The 26,267-nt window shown below is 38.7% G+C and overlaps 1 protein-coding gene across 1 annotated transcript in view; it reads left to right on the top strand.

Annotated features, from left to right (window-relative positions):
* The window catches only part of GULP1 (GULP PTB domain containing engulfment adaptor 1), a 54,435-nt gene that overhangs the window by 11,966 nt on the left and 16,202 nt on the right, over positions 1-26,267 (top strand). Inside the window, exons 3-7 of the mRNA XM_062506634.1 lie at positions 7,466-7,537; positions 15,801-15,899; positions 18,077-18,214; positions 19,589-19,705; positions 20,055-20,147. Coding sequence (XP_062362618.1) covers positions 7,466-7,537; positions 15,801-15,899; positions 18,077-18,214; positions 19,589-19,705; positions 20,055-20,147 — 519 coding nt within the window. The remainder of the gene's footprint in view (positions 1-7,465; positions 7,538-15,800; positions 15,900-18,076; positions 18,215-19,588; positions 19,706-20,054; positions 20,148-26,267) is intronic.

Genomic DNA, 26,267 nt, shown 5'->3' with positions numbered 1-26,267 from the left:
CAAATGCTATCCTTGGTTTTATTTATCAGCTATGGGAAGTGCACCTGGGATTAGAAGGAAAACAGGCCTTCAGTGTGATATACTACTGGTATTAGCATCACTGCCATTTGTGCACTGGCAGTGTTCCCTTTCTAAGCCCTTTTCCCATACATCAAAGTTTTAAAGAATTTTCTGAAAGTAACTTGAGCTTGCTGGCCTTTTTTGCTCCAAGCTGGACTATCCCTAAGATGTATCCCTGTTGTCCTGCTGCTGCTGCTACTGCTCCTCACTCAGAGCTGGAGCGAGCAGTCAGCTCCAGCTAACAAGAGCGTGGAGCAGAGCCAAGGAAATGTTGTGTCCTCGTGGGTGCCTGGGGTGGGTGGCAGGGCAGTCAGTCCGGGGTAGCTGTGCTGCTCTCAGCCTGTGCCTGTGGTCTGGGTAGCTGCAGGGAGGCTGCTGGTCTGTGCTCAGGGTACACCACCCCAGTGCCCCTCTAATCTTCAGGTTCAGTCTGACAGCTCTTCGGGGCATGGTTCAGTCTGAGATGTGCTTCTGAAGTGCTGGGGAGATTGATGGACTGAAGAAGTGCTGGCTTTGTTCTCTCCTACAGTTGGTGTTCTCTGTAGTGACAGTCTTGACAAGATACATGTGTTACCTTTCCTACTGGCTTTCTGTATTCCAGTCTGCTCTTATCTTCCTTCCTAGCTGTATTAGCACTATTTTATCTTTAGGGCTAGATGCTGTAATACAGAGCACAGCTTTGATAGCTGTGTTGCAATCAGATTTGATTTTTTTACTTTATCATTGTTAATAGCTCCCTTAGTATGTGACCACACTGGAGAGGATTTTTGATCATTTAGCAGGCTTGTCCTAAACTCTTCTCAAGTTCTGCTTACAAACAAGCTGGTTTTGGTAATACAAACATCTAGTCTTACTGTGGGGATTGAGGAGGAATGTGACCTTGTGTAATTATTCCATTCTTTGGCCTTTAGGGTTACACCAAGCTGGATTCAGCTGACTTGGCCCACATGTCAGATTTCTTCCAGTCAGCAGCTCAATAATTTCTCTTCTTACCATGTATGAACGTGGGTTAGAAGACAGGTGTAGGCAGGGTTAGGGCTGCCATGTGTCCTCAGTTTCTCAGGTATCTTTGCCAGAATATTTCTGCAGATTTCCTGTTTCCAGACATTTGGGCAGGAGCTACTTCTAGGTGAAGTGCACGACTCCAGGGAAATGTCTGTTCAAAAATAGGTTGAGCTTTAGTTATCTAATAATATTCTTTAATACTGATTAATAGACCCAGACTGAAAGACTGAAATTACTGCTTGTACATTTAATGGTGGAGAGCTCTTAATTAATGCACTTGTGGAGAACAGGAAAAAGTACAAATTAAGCCAGTGGGGCTTTTTGAACCTAATTATTTTATGATCCTTTTGTAACACTCTTTTTTTTCCTCCCCAAATATTTCAATAACTTAATCAACAGATTTTTCCTTCTTCATATCTTAATTACTGGAAATATTTTCTATTGATGGATGAAATACTTTTAGATAACCTTTTTTTTTTCAGTGTTTTTAATTGTGCATTCATTGGTCTTCTTTGGCAGTAGTACTTGAACACTTCCTAAAAATAATACCTAGAATTTTTTTCATGTGTCAGGGCCACCATTTGTGCAGAACATTAGATGTCAGACATGCAGGGGATATTCAGGGAATGTGCTGATGTCTGTGCCACTTTGCTGTCTCATACTCCCATGTGGTGAGTTGGATTTCTGCTCTCATTTGAGTGGCAATCATGCCTGGGAGTTGCTTTTAAGGTGGCACTAGGAAACTCCAAACATTCATGTGCTCTGGCAAAAAAAGTGTATTTGTAGAGAACCGAGGGAGCTGCTGCAGGTGAGGAGCTGGACTGGGGGGTGGGGAAAGAGTAGGAACCCAAAAAACAAAGTACTGCTTATTTCATGGTCCCTGTTGTCCTTCTGCTGTTTGAGTGATGAAGAAGGCTCTTGTGTGCAAGGCTGAGCAAAAAGTATTCCTGGGCTTATGGAGTGGTTAACAGCTCAGACATTTGTTCAGAACTGGTCCCACTTCTCTTTCATCCTTGTTTTACACACTGTTGTTCTGGTGTTCTCACAACGTGGATACATTTGTCTTCCTTTCATCAGTAAATCAGCCTCCCTGTAGAACTGAGGAGGTAGAAGGAGCTAATTTGTCAAAAGCTGGCAGCAGGTATCCAGTAATTTTGTACTGCTGTTTTTCCTTTCTTTATCATATGAGTTTGGTAAGTACTGTTTTCATATAAGTGCATGTGAGTCTGCATAAAAGAGAACCTTTAATGTTCAGAAATTTCAGAGTAAAAAATACATGTGGTACTGTAAAAGACTGGGGTTTTTTTTAAGATTGAAATGTGATGACAAAGGAAAACAGATGTTTTATTATTAAAATATCCTACACTGCTCTCTACTGGAAGAGTGGTAGTCTACATTAAGTATTCAGAAGTATGCCTAAAACTATTTCTTAATCAGGAGTCAAGTTTATTTTTTTTTTTTTTTTTTTTTTTTTACTCTGGTAAAGCTAACTATTCCTAAGCATGGATAGAGGTATTTCTCCCCCCCCCCCTAAATTTTGAAGAAAATCCCCTGGATGTGCTTTCCGTGTAAAGCCAATAAAATGTTGAGGGTCAAAATCTAAGCTGCCAGGGGAGTAATTACTGGAGAGTTTCCTGCTAATGTCAAGGGAAAGAAGTGCACAGCTGACCTTAACAACTCACCTGGCCTTACCAAGACCTGTTGGGCACATCAGAGCAGCAGCAGACTTGTCAGAATGTAAGGGCTTCTGCATGCCTGAAGTTGTCTTACATTTGAATTGACTTTTAATTGAGCCAGCAGTGCAAGATTATTTACCTTTATACAGTTTCTCCAGTCAAAGTACAACTCTAAAAGCAATTTTAATAATTTCATAATGGAATTGGACCCAGAAAAGTCTTGTTCATGTTAATACATAGGGAAATGTCACCTGCACTCTGACAAAGGTATTCCCCACAAAGGGTCTGTCTGACAGCTTGTTGTGTAAGACAGCTCTCCTGGCCATTACAGGGCTGGATTTTCTCTCAGTTGCTGTCAGTGATACAACCTCTGTTGATTTAATATGTTGAAATGGTGTCTGTTAATTCTTTGCAGCTGCATTATCTTGCAAATCTTTGCATGTGGAGTGAACACATCTGGTTGTCTGCTGATATTAGATTAGAAACAGTTTTATCTGGCGTGTTTGTCTTGTATGTGGCTGGCCAACAGCTCACTTTCTTCATGGCAAACATCAGTGTGCATTAAAGGAACACTTAAATGGTTCTGACTGATAGGATCTGTTGGCCTCATAAGAGTTATTTCTGATTGCAGACAGCTGCAAGTGAAATGAGAATTGGTAATATGTTAGGAAAAGAACTGCTCGTCAGTTTTGTAGGGAATACATTTGGAAGAATGGCAGACTGCAGTGAAGAGTGTGTTGTAAAGAAAATTGCTTTAGCTTGCTTTAAAATTTAATACAAAAGATTACATTTAATACAAATTATTAGATGTCATTTTCTTCAACTTTTTATAGTATCCAATGAAAATTCAGTATGATCATCATGAACTTATTCTCAGTATTAAACAACACAAATATTTGAGTCTAGTGGCATGCCTAAATTATGTATTGTGTCTCTTTGAGTAGGCATATTATGCATGGAGTACACCAACCTCAGAATAATCTTTTTGCTAGTTGCAGGCAGTAAATAGATGTAGCAGTCATGTGTAAATATTTTTCAGCTGTATTGTGTATTTGTACATATTAGTTATGTAAAGAACACTTAAGCATTTAATGCGTTTATTAGTTTGCATTTAGGATTAACAGTGAATGATCTAGAGGGAAACTGTTATTTTCTGTTTCACTCTTCTGCAGTGAAGTGTTGGAATTATGTTAGCTTGACTCTTAGGAACTACTTAGGTTTCATATGCTGGTTGTTCTGCATCAGTCAAGTTGCAGAAGGAAACCTCAAATGCTGAAAACAAACACTGACCTGCCAAGTTCCCATCTGAAACTCTGGATCAGTTCTGCTTCCTAAAGGAGCCTGGGCTTGAAAAGGGGAGGTTTCACATTTGCCCCTTTTGCTATTAAGTTTTTGTTTCAGAAACTCTTCCATACTGAATAATTGTATTATTCATGCCGCAACTGGACCAACTTCCTGATGTAACAAATATTTGTTCTCCGTGTTTGTGTGAGATTTGGTGAGAAAAATCTGGTGAAAAGACCGTGATGAAATGGCCAGCTTCCCATTTCATGAGGCTGCTGAGTTAGTTATTGGTGGCTCCCCTTGAAACCCTGGTGGCAGCGTGGCTGCTGTGCCAGGGCCCGTACGAACGGCACGGTGACCTTGGCAGCTGAAGCCCCAGCTTTGCAAATACATCTGTTTGCTTGGCTTAACTATCATGAGAAATACCACAGTAATTGGTACCTAATATTAAACAGAAAGTGATGATAGATGAGATGGAAAAGGTACAGAGCAGATGAAAAAGCAAGCAATAAAAAACCTCCCATTAAAACATTAGCTGTTTGTTAAGCCTTTATTGCATAGTCATTCTTTTGTTACAAACCTGTCTTGGTCTGAAATTGTGTCTATATGTTTTCCCCAAACAGAACAGTCCAGTTAATAAAAATGTTCAGAATATATCCCCTTAATTGCTGGTTTTCTTTTTATTACTCTTACCAAGAAATTAAGAAGGGAAGTCAAGCATGAAATGGGTAAGCAATTTGAGCACACCTGAATTTTAAAAAAGTACAGTTGCAGTTAAGAGTTAGAAATAGATACAAACAGTGCAATCCATAGTACAGCCTTGTAATTTTTCTTGGTATTAGCACTTAAGCTACAAATCTTCTTTGTATATTTGGATTAAACATGTCTTACTATATTTTCCTGTGCTTAATAGTTTATTATGCATAAGCTTGAATTCCACATCCAGTTCAAAACTGCTGAGAGCAGTAGAAATTGCAGTGGTGATGCTACTGTCAAAACCAGCACTCAGTTGGAAGACAGTGAATGGCTTATGGAATTCTGGTGGGTTACGTTCCATAAATGCTGATATGAGGCTCGTGGTGTTTCTATGTTCTCTGAGTCTTGGTTGTTTATTTTTTCTGTAACTTACTAAGCAAACACAATGAGTTTTTCTTCAGGTTTTGTCAGTCTCTTAAAGTGCTTTCAGCAGTTTCTTTCTGTTTAGAAATCTATTTCTCCCTCCCCTCCATGATCATAAATGGTAATTTCTGGTTTGGGGAACATTACTAAAAGCTTTAAAATTCAGTGACATTTAACAAACTCCCCAGCTGTGGCAGAAGCTTAATTTGATGCTTACATTTTCTGAGGCAGTAATGTGAATTCGCATGAGGTACAAGCCTCTGGGAAAGCTGTGTTTGTGGAAAGATTGGTCTGCTGCTGGGATTTACTGTGTACAACAAAGATACCTTCATCCTTCTTGGGCTGTGAAGCAGAGGAAAGAACTGGGAGGAGAGTTAAGGGGAAACGGCTCTTTCTTTCTTAGCTTTATCAGAGCTCAGTCATCTGGATGGAAGTGAGGAAATAAAATATGTAGGGCAGCCCTGTGCCCTGCAGAGAGAGAAGCAGCTGCAGGAGAGGCAGCATAACCTGGAGCATCTCACGTGTGTGACCCAGCTCCACCCGAGGCCTGCCCCTAAGTCTGTACTGGGAAGTACTGGGCTGCTTACACTGATACTGGGACTGCCAGTTTGAAAACAGCACAAGGATTGGGGAACAGCCATGGATGGAGCTCATGTCTCAGCTGGCAGCTTCTCCATGGGCAGCAGTGACCTGTGCTCTGCTCACTGAGCCTTGTTCACACCTGCAGCTCTTGTTCCCTGTTTCTGCAGGATTCCTGCTCTGTGTATCACGTACCTTGAGCTGCTCACAAACTTACAGCAATTGCACTTCTGCCTCTTGTGTTCTGCCAGGTGTGGTGCATATAAATATGTTTGTGTGCAGCCATCTGCTAGTGCTGGTGTTTCAACCTTCCTCTTAGACGCCCATCTGATGTTCCCTACTGGTTTGGGGCTTCTTTGCTCACATATATTCACTCACCTTTCCCTTTCTGTCTCTGCCACATGCAGTATCCATCATGTCCAAGAATCATTCTTCCTTCTCTACATGCATTTTGTGCAGCTATCACTTTTCCAGCCAAGATCACCCCCTCAGTCTAAAGTCATCGGAGATGTTGTGTGAAAGACATCAACAACAGCAGAGCCTTCTGCTCTGTTATACCAAACCCTTGGTCTCCTGGCTGGAGAGCTGTAATAATAGAGAATACTGGCAGCAGATATGTGTGGTGTTTTGATTTTACACACCGTTGTTTTCAAGGTGGCACATCATATTTCAGAGTCAGTAGCAAATGTCTAATGAGGCTTTATGGCTGGTGGAGTTGCACCGTTTCTTTGCAGGAGTGCTTGAGTGCACTGGCTACCCTAAACATGTTTGGAAGGTTTAATAGAACTAAAAACTTCAGAGTTACTCTCTTTAAATTGACTGTATCTTGGCAAATTTAAATTCCTATTGAAAGGGCTAGGACTTAAAAATTGTACACAACTCTGTGTCATGGTGCACAGAAAACTGTAGTTTGGGAAAAACTGGAGGGTTTTTTTTCCCTAGTGTTATTTCAGCATATACATGTACATGATATGACTTAACTGTACTTCAATCTGACAACTGGGCAATAGAAAATTAATTGTGTAAATCAAAAGTGTATTACACAGCTGATTCAGGCAGGATTGTCATACCTTTTGTAACAGTGCAGTAAAGGCAAGTGAGACTGTACAGAAAATAAAAGCATTTCAGTGTACAAATAAAGAACTAAGGCCCCTTTGCAATATTATGCTTTATAAGTGAAAAGACAAGTTTAGTTTACCTTACTTGATAAAAATGCGAGTTGCAATAGAAACTACTTGAATATGATCCTTGTTTTGCATAGGCTGGAGCCTAGTTCCTTTAAATCTATGATGTTACTATACCAAGCAGCTCTGAGAGGGGAAAAAACCAGTTCTTTTAATTTATCTTATATCTTGTGTGATTGTTTTAGTGACATAGTCCAAATGATTGGCTTGTGTCGATTCATGGGAAGTATCTCCCATCCGTATTTTGTATGCATTTTTCCATTATTTTCTAAAAAGAGTTATTACCAAAGTGGTAATTTCCCTGTGGAAAAAGGTACTTGAACCTCTAATTTACAGATTTTTATAGGATTTTTTAAAAGTCAATTTTGATAATGCTAATATTAGTACAGATTTTAATGATTGTTATTTTCTTGATTAGAAATAGCTGTGTGAAGGTTTTTTATTTATTAACTACTGAAACAATTGCCTTTCCAAAATGCTGTTTGAAAATAATTGGAAAATAAGATTACTCAAGTTGATTAGGCATTTAAATGCATAACTTACTGCTCATCTTTTCAGTTTCTAGGCAGTACAGAAGTGGAGCAGCCCAAAGGCACAGAAGTTGTAAGAGATGCTGTTAGAAAATTAAAGGTAAGAATTTTTACTGAAACATAAATGGAATGTACTCTTAACCTCTTTTCATCACTAAGACACTTGGTAGGTTTTCTAGATGAATTCACTGGCTCTAGAAGCAGTTGCTTTTACCAGTCTCTTTGTAGTGTGTAGGCTCTTCCTTTTTGAGTCTGTATGGTCAGGTGTTCTGCTGTGTACAATATTTAATTGTCTTACAGGTTATGCAATTACTCAAATATTTATGAAGTTAATGTACTTCAATGGGTAGTGCTGCTTGTTTGTTGTTTTTTTTGGTTTTGATTTTTTTTTTTAGGGCTTCATTAACACAAACTGAGGCAGCAAGAATTTGTTTTTAGCTGCCATCCCCACTTATAGCTGAGAAAATCAGATTTTTGCAATTTCCTCTTGGTTACACGTGCTTGGGCACCGAGGGGCTTGGTGGACAGCTAAAAATATCTGAGTGCAATGAATTGTTGAGGGCTGTATTCAGTTCATGTGGCTTTGCCTTGGCTGCTGAGAGGGAGCTGGTGATCCCAGAGCTCTTCAGCCACTGAGCTGGGGCAGGGGATGCTGCTCGTTCCAGCCCACTCCACTGCCTTGTTCTGTGGAATTGCACTGCTTCATGCTTGGCTGCTCTGAGCTATTGGCTCTTTACTTAGATGTAGAAATCCTTCTCCCTACTACTGCATTTTCCAAAAGATTTTTGCAGGCTTTTCATTATTCATTTAAACAAGTTCCTTGGAAATGAGCAGGAAACGTGGGGAGTCAATATTGAAAAAATTGTGTTATTATCATACTGAAGAAATGCAGAAAAGAAACAGGAGGCTACTCGTATAGCTCAGCTTTTAAGGCTCAGTTTTCCCTTGAGAAAGCCATCTTTACAGAGTGGATCAGTAACCTTACTAAGGTATTGAAACATGGGCTGTGCTGCTCCCGCTCTACCAAAATAGCAGAGCTGCCTTTAAACATTCATTTAGTTGATTCTTAGTGTTTTGTGCCAAAAAGACTTTATTGTGCTGCAGTTGGAGTCATTATTGCCTAGTTGTTTTCAGGTGTTTTAGGCTAAGTTTGAGCCTTTTTTAAGCATGGCAGCATTCTGTCAGTGGAAACAAAACGTTTGGGTTTGTGTGCACCGTGTGTAGTTTGTCTTTATAAAATCCCAGTACCCCTAGCAAAGTTAGTTCTGTGCAGAAATCTGTCACTGTGACATCTTCCTGTGGATCAGCTTTGCTTCTCTTTCAATGTTTTTTTTGTTGTTGTTGTTGTTGTTGTTCTTCTGTGTAAACCAAATGCTGAGTGTCTCTGTCTCACTGGTGGAACCTCAGGCTGGCCTGGGCTTCACTGATCACTGGAGGAAGCTTTGGGTGGGTTGAGTTCTGTGATTGCACACGTGGAAATAGCTTCCTCTGAGAGCTGCTCCAAAAAGGATTTCAAATAACTGCTCTCAGAAGAGTGGGCAGAGCCAGAAATGCTGAGGGTATTTTTCTGGTGTCACTGCACTGTGTGGATACCTGCTCCACCTCTCTACACACATCCCCTAAGTGAACCACGTTGGACACAGAAGTCTGAATAGTTGCTGCCACAATTACATTATTCAAGTTTGGAATTTTGGAGCTTAGATATCAAGTAGTGCATGTGATCTTACATAATCACAAGTTTATTAGCGAACTTCCAAATTAAATAAAAATGGCTTTCAGAAGGACTGGAAAAATCTTGGAACAGAATTCAGAGAGAAATGAAAACATTTTTATGTTTGAAACAATCCCCAATTAATTGACTGCTCATTTGAAGACTGACTAACATTGTGCATCTGTAGTCTTTGAAGAGAAGCCTGGAGGTACTGGATTTTTTTATTTTTATTAAACACACATCTGTAGCTTATTTTTTAGAAAATACTAATTGAAAATTTTTAAGCAATTAGAACAGCTTGAAAAACTAATGTCATATTGAAAAATATATTGAAGAAATATAAAGTGGTTTTGGGGGTAGTAGAGTTTTTAGAAGACCATGTAGCTTCTGATGCCATATTTATATTTTTTTAAATTATCTGGATTTGCTTTTAATTGCAATGTTATTAATCATAGTTTCATTTTAATTAAAATTAGTAGCTAGCACAAGAACAACTGACACTTTCCTAATGTTTACAGCTATTTTTACAAGTGGCATGCATCACTCTAATAAGCTTTTGAAGTCACATGCTTCCAGTGATACACAGACCATGAAGCACAACCACCAGAAAGCATTTTTCTTAAGCCCTCATGTCACCAAACTGTCAGAGTGAAGATTTGATGTACAACTGTTTGCTCCTCTAAATCAAAAGCCCTTAACTCAGCACAAAGATTTGGGTTGCCCAGCACAGAAACTGCAGCTGCCATTCCACAAACTGATTTTTTCCCAGCAGATGGAGCTGATGTTCTACACAAACATAAAATGTCTTGGACAAGCTTTTTTTTTTTTTTTTTTTTTTTTTTTTTTTTTTTTTTTTTTTGAGACTTCATCTACTTTTATCCCAAATACGACTTTTATATTTGCTTGACAACTTTTTCTGGGACAGTTAGAAGATAGTTGCTTGAAAAAAATTATGTTTAATTTTTCTGGAGGATTCTTCAATGGTTTTATCTAGGTGGGATTTCCCCTTGTGTTTTTCCAAGTGATTGGAGCTTTACTGCAAGAGAGAGGAGAAACTTGAACACTAATGTTTTACAGTGTGTTTATTTATGTTTTACAATGTGTTTATTTATTTGTAAGATAAGGTGAACTATTACCATAATTTATTACAAGCCATGTTTTCCTTCATGTTTTCTAGTCAAACTTATTTCTGGAATGAAACAAAAACTAAAGCACATGGCACCCAGATGCTGCATCCAAACATGCCTACAGTACTCAAATGTCTACATGTTGTCAAATCACACCTTATTTTATTGAGTGAAATGAGTACTTTCCTTGATTAATGAAGATTGTAACTTGTTGACCAGACTGTAAGAATGAGTTAGATCCTTCTTACCAAGTGTTAGAAGAGTTGCCAGAGGTGGGAACGGGTAGAAAGAGCAGCATGACAGATGGAAGGAGCAGCATAAGCAGAGCAGTGGTAAGAAAGCTGCCTGGAGGAATGCTGGGCAGGAACCAGGATAAACACCTGAGTTTTGGGCTGTTTCTTCTACATTCTTCCAAGGGATGTTTTTGTCAGGGCCAAACTTAAGGCCTCTCGCTTATCCAGATTTCAATTCATTATCCTTTTTATCTCCCACTTTTCTTCTGTAAGTGGAGATGACCAGGTAAAACGCAAATAGAGTGAATCACTTTGAAACAACTTGAAATTTTCATCGTGTCCTTGACCTCTAAGGATACACAAAGTGAAGAGTGCTGTTCACAGGCTTCCACACATGCAGAGATGCTGTCCTGCTGCTGCCCTTAAAGGACCATCCCTGGATATTCTGAGCTCTCTTCCCCGTTAAAGCTCAGTTTCATTTGTTGTTGAAAGGACAGAGGAGGGTGGAGCACAGAAAAGCTTTTAATACTGAGATAAAGAGATTTGCAGCCAAGCCTTCCAGCCATGACTGATCTCTTTTGAAGTACTGCAAAAAAAAGTGAAATCTGTGGTTAAGGACCAGTCAAGGACATCCTGAAGACCAAAGCAAGTCAGATGAAAAGAGCTGAATAAGAAAATACTTGTTTACCCTGCATTTCATAAAACCTAAAATTAAACCCTGCTCCTCCCCATGTCCCCCCCAAAAAACCCCAACCAAACAACCAGGGGAAAAAAAACCCCAAAAACAAACAAAAACCAAAAACACAGCAACAAAAACCCCCAACAAATCCCCAGAACTTCATGCCACCAGACAAAACAACCAAAAGGTCTCAAAACACCCACAAGAAAGCAGCCCACCACAAATAAAACAAAACACAAGAAATCTGTCAGGAAGTGAGAGATGGAAAAAAGACTGCACTGTATTGTCTTCTGCACTGTGGATCACAGAGGGATAGCCTCCCTCTCAGTCCAGTGTGTGTCTGGAAAATGAAATACTACCCATTCCATAGAAATACACTTCTGGATGGCTTTTCCCCTACCCATACGATTATTGAGAGATGGAATTTTGCCATTGGCCATTTCATCCTTTTCTTCCTCATGACAGCTATTTTTCAGAGGCCATAATTTCATTATGCCCACATCAAATGTCCATGAGAGTTTGGACAATAACATGACCAAATAGATGACATGAATGCACTGGAAAAAAAAAATGAGGCCTCTTGGGATTTTTTTTAGACATGTTTCCTTACAATGAATGTTGTAATGAAAAAAAAAAGGAGGAAAAGCATCTTCTCCAAGACAGGTTACAAAGCTGTTTCCCAATTTATCCGATGACCTTGCCCTATACCAGGGCTCTTTTAAAGTGTGATCTGCAATGTCTGATTTGTCACTGGTCACCTGCATTAAATGAAGGAGGTGAACCTCTCTTCCCTAGGATGAAGATCAGCACCCAAATCACAAGAACATCTCCCTTTTGATGCCTCAAATATTTTCAGTTAAATCTTTATTTGTGCAAGGAAGTGTAAATATTAAAGAGAAGCACATAGTTTTGATTGCACAGCTTAAATTGATTTATAGATATATAGAGAGATAATCAGTCTTAACAATTAATTCTTTAGCTCCAGTTCTTGGCTGTCTTGAAAAAATGATGTTTTTTCTCGTGGCATTTTTTTCTGATTGTGGTTTGCTAAGATTTGGTGCTTAAACACATCAAATTTAATTTTAATGAGACTCTTAGAGTATGCATTTTCCCCTTCTGCTGTGATAAATTGCAAAACATATGGGTATTTTTTCTTTATTTTTAAAGTTAAGTTAAACTGTAGAAAATAGGTTTATTTGTATTTATTCCTTTCCCTAAAAATGCAATGAAAATATAATGTTAATTCTGAAGTAGTTGAACACTGAGCTGGACCAAACCTGGCATTTGTGCATGAGAAAATTATATGTATAAACTCACAGTTTAAGAATTTGGCCTGTCGTGTCTCTTCCTAATCCATGCTGTGATTCATTATAATTTTATATCATTTTCCATTTTAATGCCAATGGGAGGCTGCAGATTTTTACCCTCTTAAATAATCTTGTTACTGTGTGAGATACAAATATTGCTTGGTTTCAAATGTGTGCTGATAGGAAGATAAAATGTTTGTACATCGCTCAGGTCCAGAGGTCCCTTCGGGTCCCCCTTAGGTAGAAGGAGCAACTGGAAATAAATAAAAGAGTAGATTCTTGATACCTGTCTCAGTGGTGGGATGTGCTGTTCAAACCCCACATCAGTTTGGGAGGTGGCTGAATGTGGCATTCTGGAAAGTTTCAGCTATCAAAGAAATTGCTGATCAGTATCTGTGTGTTATCTGTTACTGCACAGGGCAGTGGGCAGGAAAAATGCTAAGAAAGGAACTGCCACAGATTTTCTGAATTAATCTTTGTGTGCTGTTCACTTTGCCCAGTAAACCTTTGATTAAAAAAGCTCATTTGTCTGGATATCTGTATGGAAGGGGTTCTTCTGTGATTTTTTTTTTGGTTTTTTTTTTTGTTTGTTTTTTTTTACCATTGACCTGGCTTTGATTTTGTTGAGCTTTTAAAAGTGGGTTTTCCAACCCTCTGCTAACTTCGGTAAATATCCTGTGAATTTTTTCTCCATTTTGTCAACATCCTTGTGCATTTGAAACCCTCGGATAACATTTGTTTTCTCACAAGCTGCTGATGCGCTGCAGCCACTGCTATCATCTTAAGGATCTCTTTGAAATACCTCCCCAGTTCTGGATTCATGAGAAGGTCCTCAGTTAGTGGAAGTCTTACCCCATTATCAAGACTTCATTCTTCCATCCCCACGGAGCAGTCTCCCAAGAACCAAAGATTGTTGTCGTGTGAGCTTTGCAGGGTCGCTCGTAGGAAAGCAGGGGGCTCTGTTTGGACACCAGTCTGTGCTGTTCTGGTTGATGAGGGGTCTCTCTCATCAGTCTTTGTGCCTTTGTCTGCAAGCTTCCTCTCTAACCATTTTAGATTTCAGTTCATTAATTAAGTTTTCACTCCTTTGTTCCCCCCCTCCCCCCCTTTTTTTATTTTTTTCTGCCTGCAGATTTTATCAGTAATTTTTCTCCTGGTCATTGTTCAATAATGTCATGCTTAAGAAATAAACCCTGCTGGAATACATTAGAAACATATCTTCCCAATGACAATTTCCTGTTTATAACTACATCTGGAGACTAATGTAACTAACTTAACTCATACTTTCTTTCTATTGCTTCACATTCTTAAATATAATGGCATACAAAATGCAGATGCTTTGTCTACTTGGACAAGCTGCATTTTTTGTAAAATATTGGTCATCATTAGTTTCATCTCACTTGAATTCTCATGAACTGGATTTGTGCTTTTTGAGAGTGTAGACGTGGTAGGGTCAGTTTGTTCACCCTTTTTTTAGAATTGGCACAGAGCTGCCTTCTGGAACTTCCTCAGTGTTGTAAGTCTTCTTGACTACTTGGAACAAGCTTTGGCCAGCTGTTCTAAAACTTGTGCAAGTTATTCACATCACTTTAAAACCTTTTTCTTGAAAACTTTTTTTTTAAAAAAAAAACTACAACTTTTTCATGTTATAGCTGTTGTTTGAGACTCTGAGATGATAGCTGTTGGAAAATCAAGTATTCCATCATCATTCTCAAAACATACCATGAGTTTAATGCAGTAAAATCAAATATTATATTTCTCTTCACTACTGCACAGAAATATTTGTGCATGGTTTGTTTGCAAAGGGACATTTCCAAAAAGGTCAGGATTTGCTCCAGTCCCAGGCTGTTTCTAGCTGAGTTGTGTCCCAGGGTTATCTGTTCCATGGGTGTCTTTCTGGGCACTGTTGGGAATTGAGATGCCCAAACTGTCCAGGTGATCTTTGGATTTTGTAGCCATTCCATTTAACCTGGCAAAGTGCAGAGTCCTGCAAAGAGGGATGACAATGTGTCCTCAAAGTCCCACCCAATGAAGGGACATCAGGAAATTGCAAATCAGAGAAGAAAGCTGGTGGAGTGCAGCTAATGGATAAACACATGACCTGAAAATTATCTAAAGACACTTTAAGTTTTATATTCATGTAATTAATTGCAATCAGAGTTTTTAAGAATCTGTGGGAGAGGTGTCAGTTGGCTGCAGCTGAGCACTCCACAATCACAATCCAGGCTTGTGACTTCCAGGTCTGATAGGCCAGCAGCCTTGGTGACAGCCTAGGTTCCTGATGGCAGTAAAAGCTGTTGTCCACACTGAGTTCTGACACAGTATTTGCAGTGATGGGGATTTACACACCTGATTTATTGTTGAATGGGAGTGTCGAGGATCATATGCTCAAATATAGAGCTCAGATGCCGACCCACCAACTTCTGGCCTTTAGTGGGTCATCATTCTTCTTTATAGGTGTGAAAATGCCATTCCAGGCTGTCAAAGACTTGAGAATAAAAGGGCCACATTTTGCTCTATTACAGAGAAAACTATGGAGCAGTCACATGCATTTGCTAGAAAGGTACCCAAATTTAGGGCCCTTCTTAACTGTCATGAAGAAGCAAATTTGAGATACTGTGCTGATTTTATAGGCAGTGTTCATGAGAGAAAGGTAAGTCTAGAAAAGGAGATAAAAAAGGATGGAAAAGGTATTGGATAGGATATATCACCCAACCCAGTCATATAAAGTGCTGTCTAACCATCATCTTGTGGGCTGCAGGCAGATAAATTCTGAGAATAAAATAGATCGAGTACTTCTTAACTGTTCACAACTGTAGTGCTTAAAAGCTGACCCTGCTTAAAGCAACTGATGGAGTATCTTAAAGGAACATCTGGAAGTACCCTCCATGCATGAGTATGGAAGTGGGTTTAGAAATACTGGGGTGTGGAAAACACCCTGATGTTCCTTGCTCAACAACCAGGCAGCTGCTAAACTGAAAGTGTTCATGAATCTGCTGTTCTCAGAGAAATTCCATGCAAAAGCTTCAATTAAGTGCACAAAAAGCAGATAAAAGTTTCTGGGGAACGTGCTATGTAATTTCACTGTACTTCCTGCTGAATTTTAGGAGCATTCTGTAGTGTGCAGTTAGAAATTCTGGTCTGTGCCCAGCTGAAGCTCTTGGAATAGTTGGTGTTGTTTATGGGAACCTTATTGAAGAAGGAAGGAAACAACTTGAGGTGGAGGGAGTTGAGAGAAAATGAGAATTAATAAAACCAAATAAACTTACTATTAATGTGATTGCTGTTGTGTTTTTCGTCTTTCAGTTTGCAAGACATATCAAGAAATCTGAAGGCCAAAAGACACCCAAAGTTGAGTTACAAATCTCAATCTATGGCGTAAAAATTCTAGATCCAAAAACAAAGGTAAGAAATTTATATGGGTTTTTTTCAGGCTAAGCTAGTATATATTTGTTTCACTGGTTTTAAGGTTTTCATTGTTTTGTATTTTTAAAAGTATTATAACAAAAGCCATTCTGTTGATGGGCAAAAAATCTTCTAAAATACCGTGTTTTACAATACCTGGGTGACATCTTTCCAGGAAGGTACATGGTAGTCCTGAAGCCACACTGTAGCTAATTTTTTTAATCCTTTCAGTGCAGGACTTTTGAACTTTGAGGAAGATTAAAACAATGATCTAAATAAATGTTAACACTTCATATGATAAAAGCCTTTCCATAAATATGTTGAATATTAAATTTGGTAGATTCTTTTGTTCCTGCTTCTTAATTGTGGAGTAATTGCTGCATTGAGGCAGTGGGCAGTGCCTTTTCTCAAATGGTAGCTGCAGTTCAGTGCTACAGTTGCTCGCAGCCCATTTTTGCTTCAGACTCTTTACACAGCCAGAAGTCAACAGTTCATACATAAGCAGAGGGGACAAGGAATATCCATGTCAACTTTAATTGGAGTTTTTGCATCTTCCTTATGCCCTAGGGCAAAGGGGTGCTATACCCCATATCCTGGCAAAAACTGTTTCATAATAAGAGTTTGAAATGCCAGAAGATCTTACTCTTCCTGCAGAGGTTAACAGAAAGCTGTGGGATATGGGGGAGTAGGAACATTCTAATCTCTTAGTGATGTTGTTATTACAATTCCAGTAGTAATCAACTGTGAGCAGTGTTTTTATCTCCCCCACTTAGTCTCTTGTAGCTGCATGCAAATTTCAGTCGAGTTTTCCTTCTTTTTGCACAGGTTATAAATGCTTTAGGAAATTCAGTTCCGTGTTATCAGTGCTAATTAAAGTTCTTGCAGTGTGTTTTTGAAACAAAGCACTTCAGTACATTACAGAGGAATTTTGGGTTTTAGTCACAGAGTGACTATTAATGGCAGCAGGAACAAGAAGCCAGCTCATATATCAGGAGCTGATTCTCTACTTGGCACTCAAAAGTGGATTACAGAAAAGTGGCTCTGTCCTTAAATGATAAAAAGTAATTATATGGATCTGTAAACCTCCTAGTGCCAGGGCAAGCACAAGTTATTATTTCTGTGTGTTAAAGAGCTACCACAGGACAGAGATATGGGACATGGGAGAACTAGAATACTCAGTCAGAACAGCTGTGATGACTGAGGAAATGAACTCACTTGGGGCAAGGGGAGCAGATTGCCCACAGGGTGCATTTTGTGGTTGTGTGCAGAGAGGCCGTGGCCTTTTCTATGGCCTTACAGCAAGCTGGGAACCCCAGTGCTGCAGAGACTTTCTTTTTTTTAATAGATAATAGTTCACATCTAGGCGACATACTTTCCTTAAAAGCAAATACTGCTTTCCCATGTAATAAGCCAAATAAAATAAAATACCAAGAAGAGACATGTTGAAGAAAAACACCAACAAAAAAAATGGTTGAGATAGTTTAATTCAGTCTTGTCAAGCTCTTGCAGCTGAAGAGCATTGCCATTGCCACTTTTTAAATAGCTGGAACTTGCTTTTTAATGGAAAATTAAATGCAGTAGAAAAAATATACAAATAATAATGCTTAAATCAGCTTACATGGCACCTCAAGTAAGCAAGTGTTTCTATGTTAGATTTATCTTTATTTGGTTAGCAAAGTCACTTTATTTCTATTTTCTATATTTAATGTAGCAAAGTAAGGACTCATTTCTGTAAATCCATTTTAACAAACCTTGGGAAATGATGAAATTTAAAGATGTTGTGCACCTGGAAAAAGAACAGATTATTTTACATAATCAAGCCTTATATAAATTGCAGAGGGATGCAAGGCAACAGTAAAATCAATTTTCTAGAACAGAAATTACTGTCCAAATAAACACTTCCAGATAAATGCTGTACAAAAAAAAAAAAAAACAAAAAAACAAAACCTTCCTGTTTACATTCAGTAAAAACAGGAGCATTTTTTCAGAGATGAGTTTGCTAACTTCTGTTATACTCTAAGTCCATTTTTGGGTGTTCTCACATGCAATAAGAGACATTCAAAAACACTACTGCAGCTTGCCTGCTCTTATTATGAAATCCAGAGCTTTCCTTTGTGTATCTTCATCCTAAGGGAATGCAGTAATTTCTTAAAAATTACCTTTCTGTTGGTTTGCAGGAGGTCCAGCACAACTGTCAGCTCCACAGGATATCCTTTTGTGCCGATGACAAAACTGACAAGAGAATATTTACTTTCATATGCAAAGACTCAGAATCAAATAAGCACCTGTGCTATGTGTTTGACAGTGAGAAGTGTGTAAGTACCCGGGGTGCTCTGCAGGGCTCGAGGTCACTGTGCTGCTGCTGGGTCTGCCTGGAACTGAGGTGGGAGTGATTAAAAATAAACAGCCTGCCTTATAGCTGGGACTCGATTTTTCATGCCAGTCTAGTGCCTTGCAACTTAGATGCATTCAGTTAAGGAGGAGTCTTTTTTCTTCAGTGATCTGAGGTGGTTTTCTGGGTGATTTCTCTTGCTGCTCAGCATCCTAGGGGAAGCATCTGCAGCACTGTCAGAACAGGCTCCATCCCACCAGCCTTGAGATGTTTGCACAGCTGCTTGCAAAGATTACTGCAACTCTGGGGCTGGGATACCCTTGCAGGCTTTTCTGCTGATGTGTCTGTCTCTCCTTTTAGTGTTGGGGGTTCTGTGTGTTGGGGTTTTTTTTTGTTTGTTTAGGTTTTTTTGGGTTTTTTTATCATTTTATCACAGCAAGATTCTCCCTTCTTTGTCCACCCCTTTCCCTGCCACATCTCTCAAGTTTAACACCACAAAACACTCTCAGACAGCTCATTGCACCAAGCACTGACATATTCTGGTGTCTGAGACAGAACAGTTATTCCTTACTGTATTAAAGTTCTAAGTGGTGTATCCATATGTTCACCTTTTATTGGTCCTGCTTTGGCATCACTTGTTTCTGAAACTTTGGTATCCTCCATCAGCTTCCTGTAGGCCTATTTTACCCCCATCCTTTTTGACATAGATATTCTGCATTGACTGTATGAACACATCATAACATAGCATATGAACCAGCATAGAACTAGTAAATTGTCATACTTTGCACATACAAATGCAATTTCTGTGGATTTTTTTTTTTGATGTGTGTAGTTGGAAATAATTGGGCAGATAAATACTTGTCTGCAGTATCCTGAGTGAGCTTTTATAGTACTCACAAAAATAGGTGTTGAAATCCAGATTTAAAATCAATAGGGGTCAAAAAAATCTATTGGCATGAAAACATTTCATTAATCTAATAGACCTTACTTAATGATTAAACAGCTGTATTTGCTTCAGAAATCATCAGGAGAAGCCATGGTGCAGTATGGTATCTTGTTTATGGAAATTGAAGACATTATTTGTACTGTCCAGTCTCCTTTCTTTATCCACAGTGGTTTTACATTCTTTCATGGTGGTTTTACATTCTTTCATAGCATTTTGCCAAGGTATTTGGCTAAAGGGTGCTCGTCATGCTCCTTTGTTGTGGTGGCTTCATGGTGGATGGGGCATAGCCTTTGGGTATGACACATGGTATGAAGTATTTCGTGATCTTCTGAAATGAAAGGAGCTCCAGCTATAATATATCAATATAAATATTCCTAATTTACTAATTTCAATCTTTTGTCTTATATAAAGGCAGAAGAGATAACTTTAACAATTGGTCAAGCATTTGACTTAGCTTACAGAAAATTTCTGGAATCCGGAGGAAAAGATGTTGAAACAAGGAAACAAATTGCAGGTTTACAGAAAAGAGTAAGTTCTGAACTACTTTGTTCTTTTTAAGTACATGCTTAAGTACATTATCTGATTTTTATGAAGCGTAATTTCCAGCATTATTCTCAGATTACTCAGGTAAAGAAAAAAGAGACTGGGGAAGAAAAAAGTGTTAAAAAATATTTACTGTTTTGCTGTTCTGCAAGGACACTAAAAAGCAAGGTTGAAATATGGAGGATACTGAAATGTAGTTATGTTTTGTAGTCAGATAGTGAGTTAAACCTTGATTCTAAATCACCAGATGTCTGATGAAACTTATGCTCAGTGGGTGCTGTTGTTGAAATCCATGACTATCCCAATAGCTGCAAAATAACCACTTGCTTTGTAGATCCAGGAATTAGAAACTGAAAACGCAGAACTGAAGAACAAAGTTCAAGACTTGGAAAACCAGTTAAGAATAACACAAGTACATGCATCTCCAGTAAGTACATGACATGACTCCTGTGTCAGAAGTCACTCTGTATCTATAATGACTTGATGATCACGATGAGCTGTTCCCTGAGGTTGCCATTAACATGCAGTAACACGTCTGCTGAAGGGCAGTGTTGGACTAACAGTGACACTGTGAGAGCCAGAAGTGCAAATTGCAGGATCTCCACTTTGGCCCTTCCATACCTATTTGTTGCTGCCTGAGGACTGTAAATGCTCACTCGAGTAGAGATCTGGATGTGCCAGCTGAGGGTGAGAAGCCATTCTGCACTGGAAGGATCTGCCTCCTAAATGCTGCTTGGGAGCTCCTGACAACTTTGTCACCTGTGGCTGACGATGTGCCTGCCAAGGAGTCACTGGCCTTGGGAACTGCTGCTGGGCTGGAGGAAAGAGCAGCAAGGGTGGGTTCCCCATGGGAAATTCCAACTGCTCTGCAGATCCTGCAGATGGTCAGGACCAAAGCTTGTTTCAGTTGCTGGTTGGCACTTCCTGACACCCAGGTAGGAGCTCCAAGGACGCAGGTTGTGCTGCAGACCAGTCCTAGTGCCTCCCCTCTTCTTACAAGTCTGCTCCATCTTTAGGCAGCTGTGAAAATAAATCCAGTTTCTTAATGTATGTGTGGCAGAATCTTAGAACGAGCGGAGCTGCTTTTCAGCTGTGCATTTTGGACTGCCTTGCTCCTGGCAATGTTCACCATCTCCCCTGAAATGGGTGCTCAAAAGTGTGGGCAGTGTAAAAGCATATTTGCAGTGGTGCTGGCAGTTTCTCAGTAGTGTCTGAACACTCTTTATGTTGAATAGATGCTTGTTCCCATGAGGGATTGCCATTTCATTTTACTGAAATCTGTTTAGAGGAGAGAGCACCATAAATTATAAATACTGTGTAACCGTAACAGCGAACATTTTAAATTATTAATGTCTTCTCACTTAGGAAGCATTCAGTGATAGGTAATCAATTTTAATCCTAAATTTAATATCAGGTTAGTCAATTCTTTCATTTTTTATTTTCCTCAATTGGGATGGCAGTTTGTTTTTATTTATGAATATAATAATTCAATGTATAGTCGAATGCAAATAAATAGGCTCGTAAATCCATTGTGTTCAATTAGTTTATTGAAAATTAGATTTAAATTAAAGAACTTTATCATTTCATTAAGCAAAAAAATTACGGGAAATTATTAATAATGCCCAAAATATATCCAGGAGTTTGTGATTTATTGTGCCTTTTAAGACAACGATGTTGCAGTCCATATTAAAGAGTTAAGATCTAAATTTGTTAATTTGCTGACCATTTGTAAGCTCTCCCTAGATGGTGTTTTATTTTTAATTACTGTTGGTACAGTGAATAAGCATATTGCTTAAATAGCAGTTGTGCTGCAACAAAACTATAGAATATTGATAATTATTGATATTCATTAATTCATTTCAATAATCACTGCCAGTGTGCCTGGAATAGCAGTGAATGTGATGACATTATCTCCTTTTCTAGTATGTGAGCAACAAATATGTATGAAGGAGCAAAATTACAAGCAATTCATAAGACAATTGATTGCCTGTTATAGTTTGCAATTAATTTTTTACACTTTTCATTCAAATCAACTCTAATTTCAAGTATGATTCTGCAAAGTCTCAATTCTTATTGGAAAAAAGAAATGGTGCAAAAATTTCTTTCCCCCTATTTCCACATAATTTCTGTAATGAAAATGGTCACTTTAGTTTTAAACTAAAGAATTGAGATTTTTTTCTGAATTTAAACTAAAAATATCTGTACTGCTGCTGCCCTGTCCTAAAAATTAAAGTAACAGCTCTATATTGTGATTATTTTGTCAGAGTAAACTTTTCAGATCTGCTGATAGTATTTTCTGAAATAAAATAGCTTAAATGAGGCTGAATATCCAACATACAGAATACCTTGTTTGAGCCCCTTTCTAAGCACTTTTGGGGGGATGGGGGAAAGCTTCCTTCCATGCAGATAGTCTTGGTACTACATGCTGCGTGCTGTGAACATAAGATAATAACTCTTGTGATTTAGAACAGATTTATTAAACTATACATTTTAAGTTTTCTTGCATTTTTGGTATCACACTGTTGAATTCTGCAGAGATGTCAGTGCCATACAACAGCTTTCTGAAGCTTTTCTTGGACATAATAAGTATTTTGATTTGTTTTTGGTTTTTTTTAGTCTTTTATGGCTGGAGTTCCTTATCTGGCAGCCCAGCTCTCTGCATGCTGAGGTGCAGGGAAGGGATTGTTCAGTGGTCAGTGGAAGGTTTTAAGCCTTGATCCTTGACACCTAACATGATAAAAGAGCACTTGCCTTTAACTGGCATCACGGCAGTTTGTAAAGAAATGTTCCGTTTCAAAAGCCACCTACAGAAGGTTCAAAGTTGCTTCTGTTTGTGCTTAAGCAGCACCTTGGATTTTCATACCTTGTGCTTTCCTTTTTGTATTTGGTCGTTTGCATGCTGCTTGTGCTCTCTCAACGTTTGCAGATGTGCTCAGGTGGCTTCTCTGTCGTGCAGGTTGCTGGCTGGGCCCTTGCTGCTGTGATCAGGAATGATTTCAGTGCCTTTCATCATTCTAGACACATTAGTCTTCCCATTAGTTTTTAATGAAATGAAGGAGGAAGAAGACACTTAGGGAAATTTGAAGTGCAGCAGGGTTTTTTTTTTTGTATTCTGTCAGTGACCCTTGACATAGTTGTTTGTTTGTGGGGTTTGGGATTTTTTTTGTTTGTTTGTTTGTTTTTTTAAAGCAAGCCAATTCTCTTTCTGACAGCTCAGTCTTCTGATTCCCAGACCAGTTTCCCACAAGCAGGACCAGGTTAAATTTCCTGTTCTCACTTCAGTATCAAAAGAAAATAGAATGTGAGAGCATCTTTAAACTGTAGATGGATAACTTAATATGTGTATGGTTTTAAGCATCTGGTTCACTGCACATTTCAAAAAAAACTAGTTTCAGTAGGTTTCAGTTCTAAGCAGATACATCCAGGCTGTCATTTGAAATGAACTTTTCTAACTTCCTGTTGTCACTGAAAATAGGTTTGTAGCTAAATATTAAATAAAACCATTTGTTCAGGATCAAATGTAATACTATCAAGACTTAAAATTCCGATCCTCTTTTACTTCCAAAATGTTTTTTAAAAACATAGTTTCACAAACTGTAGTTTGTTTGTTTGGTTTTTTTTCTGTAGTTTCACAAACTGTAGACAAAATGTGATGTCCCAGGCTGGACTGCAATATGTGGCTTTGCTGACAGATTTACTTCTCAGAGGAGTTGACCCTGTGCTCACATATTGAATTGTTGGGTACCAGTGTTGAATGCTTTCTTTCCAAAACATAACAATAAAACATCTGAATTTTCTGATCCTTCACTTCAAAATGTGTACAAATTGATGACTTATCCAAAAATCCATGCATGGTCCAACTAAGAAAAGAAAATGCAAGCAATGAGTTGTAAGCTTAAAGCTTCATTTTAAGCATGGAATCAAAAATATTTTGAGTTGATAATTTCATAAGAGAGAACATTTTTCCAGTTGAAATATCTCTTACTAATTGTTTTAATTAAATTATGTTTTAAGTTGCAGTAGTGAATTGGAGTGTTGGGAGTCTGCTGGAAGTCCTCACTGGCTCTATTAAAAAAAAATCCAAAACAACTGAAAAAACCACTTACATATGAAAAATGAAAGTAATAATTTAAAATTTAGGGATGACTTTTCTATATCCAGTTTATAAGTAGTGCAAGTTAAAGGCTTGCTTGGGATTCACAACGGGAAATTCAGTCTAAAACTGCTTTTCTGATGATTCTTGCTTGTACTGCATTTTTTTTGCAGGCCAACTAAGGGTTTATTTGAGGACATATTTTCAGATAATACTGACAGAGTGAAATGGATGCAAAATCCATGCGGGAATAATGCAATTACCTACTCTTTGCATTTTTGCATTGTGTAAATGGGTGAAAAGCATTGCCAGAAATCAAGTTCTGCTTTTGAGGGATACAGTTACCATTAGGATTCTCTCCTTGCTTGATTATTAATATCACATGGAAATTTTTTCTGTAGCTGCTGTAAATCTAGCCATATGGCCAAATCAACATCAATCTAATTTAGGTGCTTTTTCTGTCAGTTCATAAACTCTATGGGAAAAATAAAATTTCTTTCTGAACCTATAAAAGCAGCCATTAAGGCAATGAGATCATAGTTGGAAATGAAAGAGAGAAAACTGGATTGTATAATGAAACACTTTTGCATAAAATATATTGTGAAAGTTGAACATCAAATTATCAATCTTTGCGCTTTTTCTCTCAGGATATTGTAGCTAATTAGATTTACGTTTGCTCAGCACATTGAGTAAATAATAAACTGCTTAGTGATCATTTTTTCTGCATTCGGGTCGATGGTTTTGAGGAGCTCTCCTCGAAGTTTGGGAAGTTGGTCCCTCAGATGACTGTTTGCCAATGCAGAAGTGTTATGCAACAGGAACTGTCACTTTTGTTGGTGTCCTGAGTGGCTCTGTGGAGGACATGCAATCCCAATCTAAGAGTTTCCTTAGTTCACCTCTGGAGCTGTGCTCCATGTGCCAAGGGAAATGTTGGCATGGAATGCTCCCTTTGTCTCACTCCTTTGCATGCACTGCTCAAGTTTCTGTGACTTGTGTATCTGTTGTTTACTTTTCATCTGTTTTAGTGGCTTGGCAATGCTTTAATCACTGGGGTTTTTTTGCATTTGGTCTTGATTATTTGAGGACCATTGGATTCTCATCTCGGTGTTTGCCTGTGGGGACTCTGCTCCAGTTTGTGTCTCAGGGAGGCTTTGGATGCTGCTGCTGGGTGTGACTGCAGCCTCCAGAGCCCGGTGCAGCCTGGCACGGTGGGTCCACATCGTGTCCTGCTTGCTGCTGTTCCCATGGCCAGTGCTGCCCAAAGCTGCCAGGGTTCCCTGAGAGCACTGGAACGGGGGGGGAAGCAGAACTGGAGGGCAGCAGGATGAGGTGCTGGGAGAAGGATCCATGTTCTTCCATTCACCATAAATATTATAAGATCCCCAGAAGAATCCATGTTCTTCCATTCACCATAAGTATTGCCAGAGAAGCAGTGTGGAATAGATACTCCTGCATGGAGGTAAAAAACCCTCTGCAGTTTTCAGTGGAGCATTAAAGATACTGATGGATTAGACCTTTCCTCCAAGGTTTTGTTGTGACCTAGAAGCACAGGCCAGCTGCCCCAGTGACCCTCACTGGAAAACTTTATCACGCTCATGGGAAAATCCCAAGAGAGACATTGGAACTGGATGCAGATTTCAAAACCCATTTTGGAATGTGTTTATGTGTATCATTTGATTCCTGTTTCCAACAAGATTGCCACGTGGGAAAATGCACATGGGTTTTTTTGGTTTTTTTTTTTTAATACCTATCTTCAGCTTTTTTAGATTTATAGTATTCTGTGTTCAGTTGTTCAAATACTTCATGAGGGTATAAAATTCTGTTACATTTATGACGTTAAAGAAAATGAACTTGAAATTGTCTATGGCATATTTCATGTCAATGAAAAAAAGCACTAAATTAACAGAAGATGTAGCAGTTAAGTAATGAAACTGCTAATCCTTATGGAATATTTTATGAATTAATAAATTACTGATTAGTGACTGTTCTTAGTAATCCCAAATTTCAGAAAATTAGTGATTCTTGACTAAATGCACAATTTTCAATTCAGGGTCACTCTCCATTCCCTGGAACATCACTGCAGTGGCCCACGGTGGTGGTTCTGTATATTACCAATTTGAATGTTCTAAGGAACAAAACCATTTTCTAATTTATTCTAGTTCACACTTAGGTGATTGCTGTGTGGGTATGGCACAGAGATTGCAATCAGTGTCTAGAGGCACCTTGTAAAAAGAAACCACTTCGAAGAGATTTCCCAATTAATAAAATCTCAATCACATTACATTTTCTAGTATGATGCAGCACAAGAGTGTGTCTTCAGCACCATTCTCAGCAGAATGAATCAAAAATAAATCCTTTGCTGGCATGTAGTTACATCTAACTATAAGAGAGAACAAGTCCACTGCCCTGGTATGGTAATTTCATGAAGTATAATTTCTTCTTGTGTTCTTGTGT

This window comes from Cinclus cinclus, chromosome 21, assembly GCF_963662255.1.
Source record: "Cinclus cinclus chromosome 21, bCinCin1.1, whole genome shotgun sequence".
NCBI classification, from domain to species: Eukaryota; Metazoa; Chordata; class Aves; order Passeriformes; family Cinclidae; genus Cinclus; species Cinclus cinclus.
This window is presented reverse-complemented; position numbering and strand designations above follow the sequence as displayed.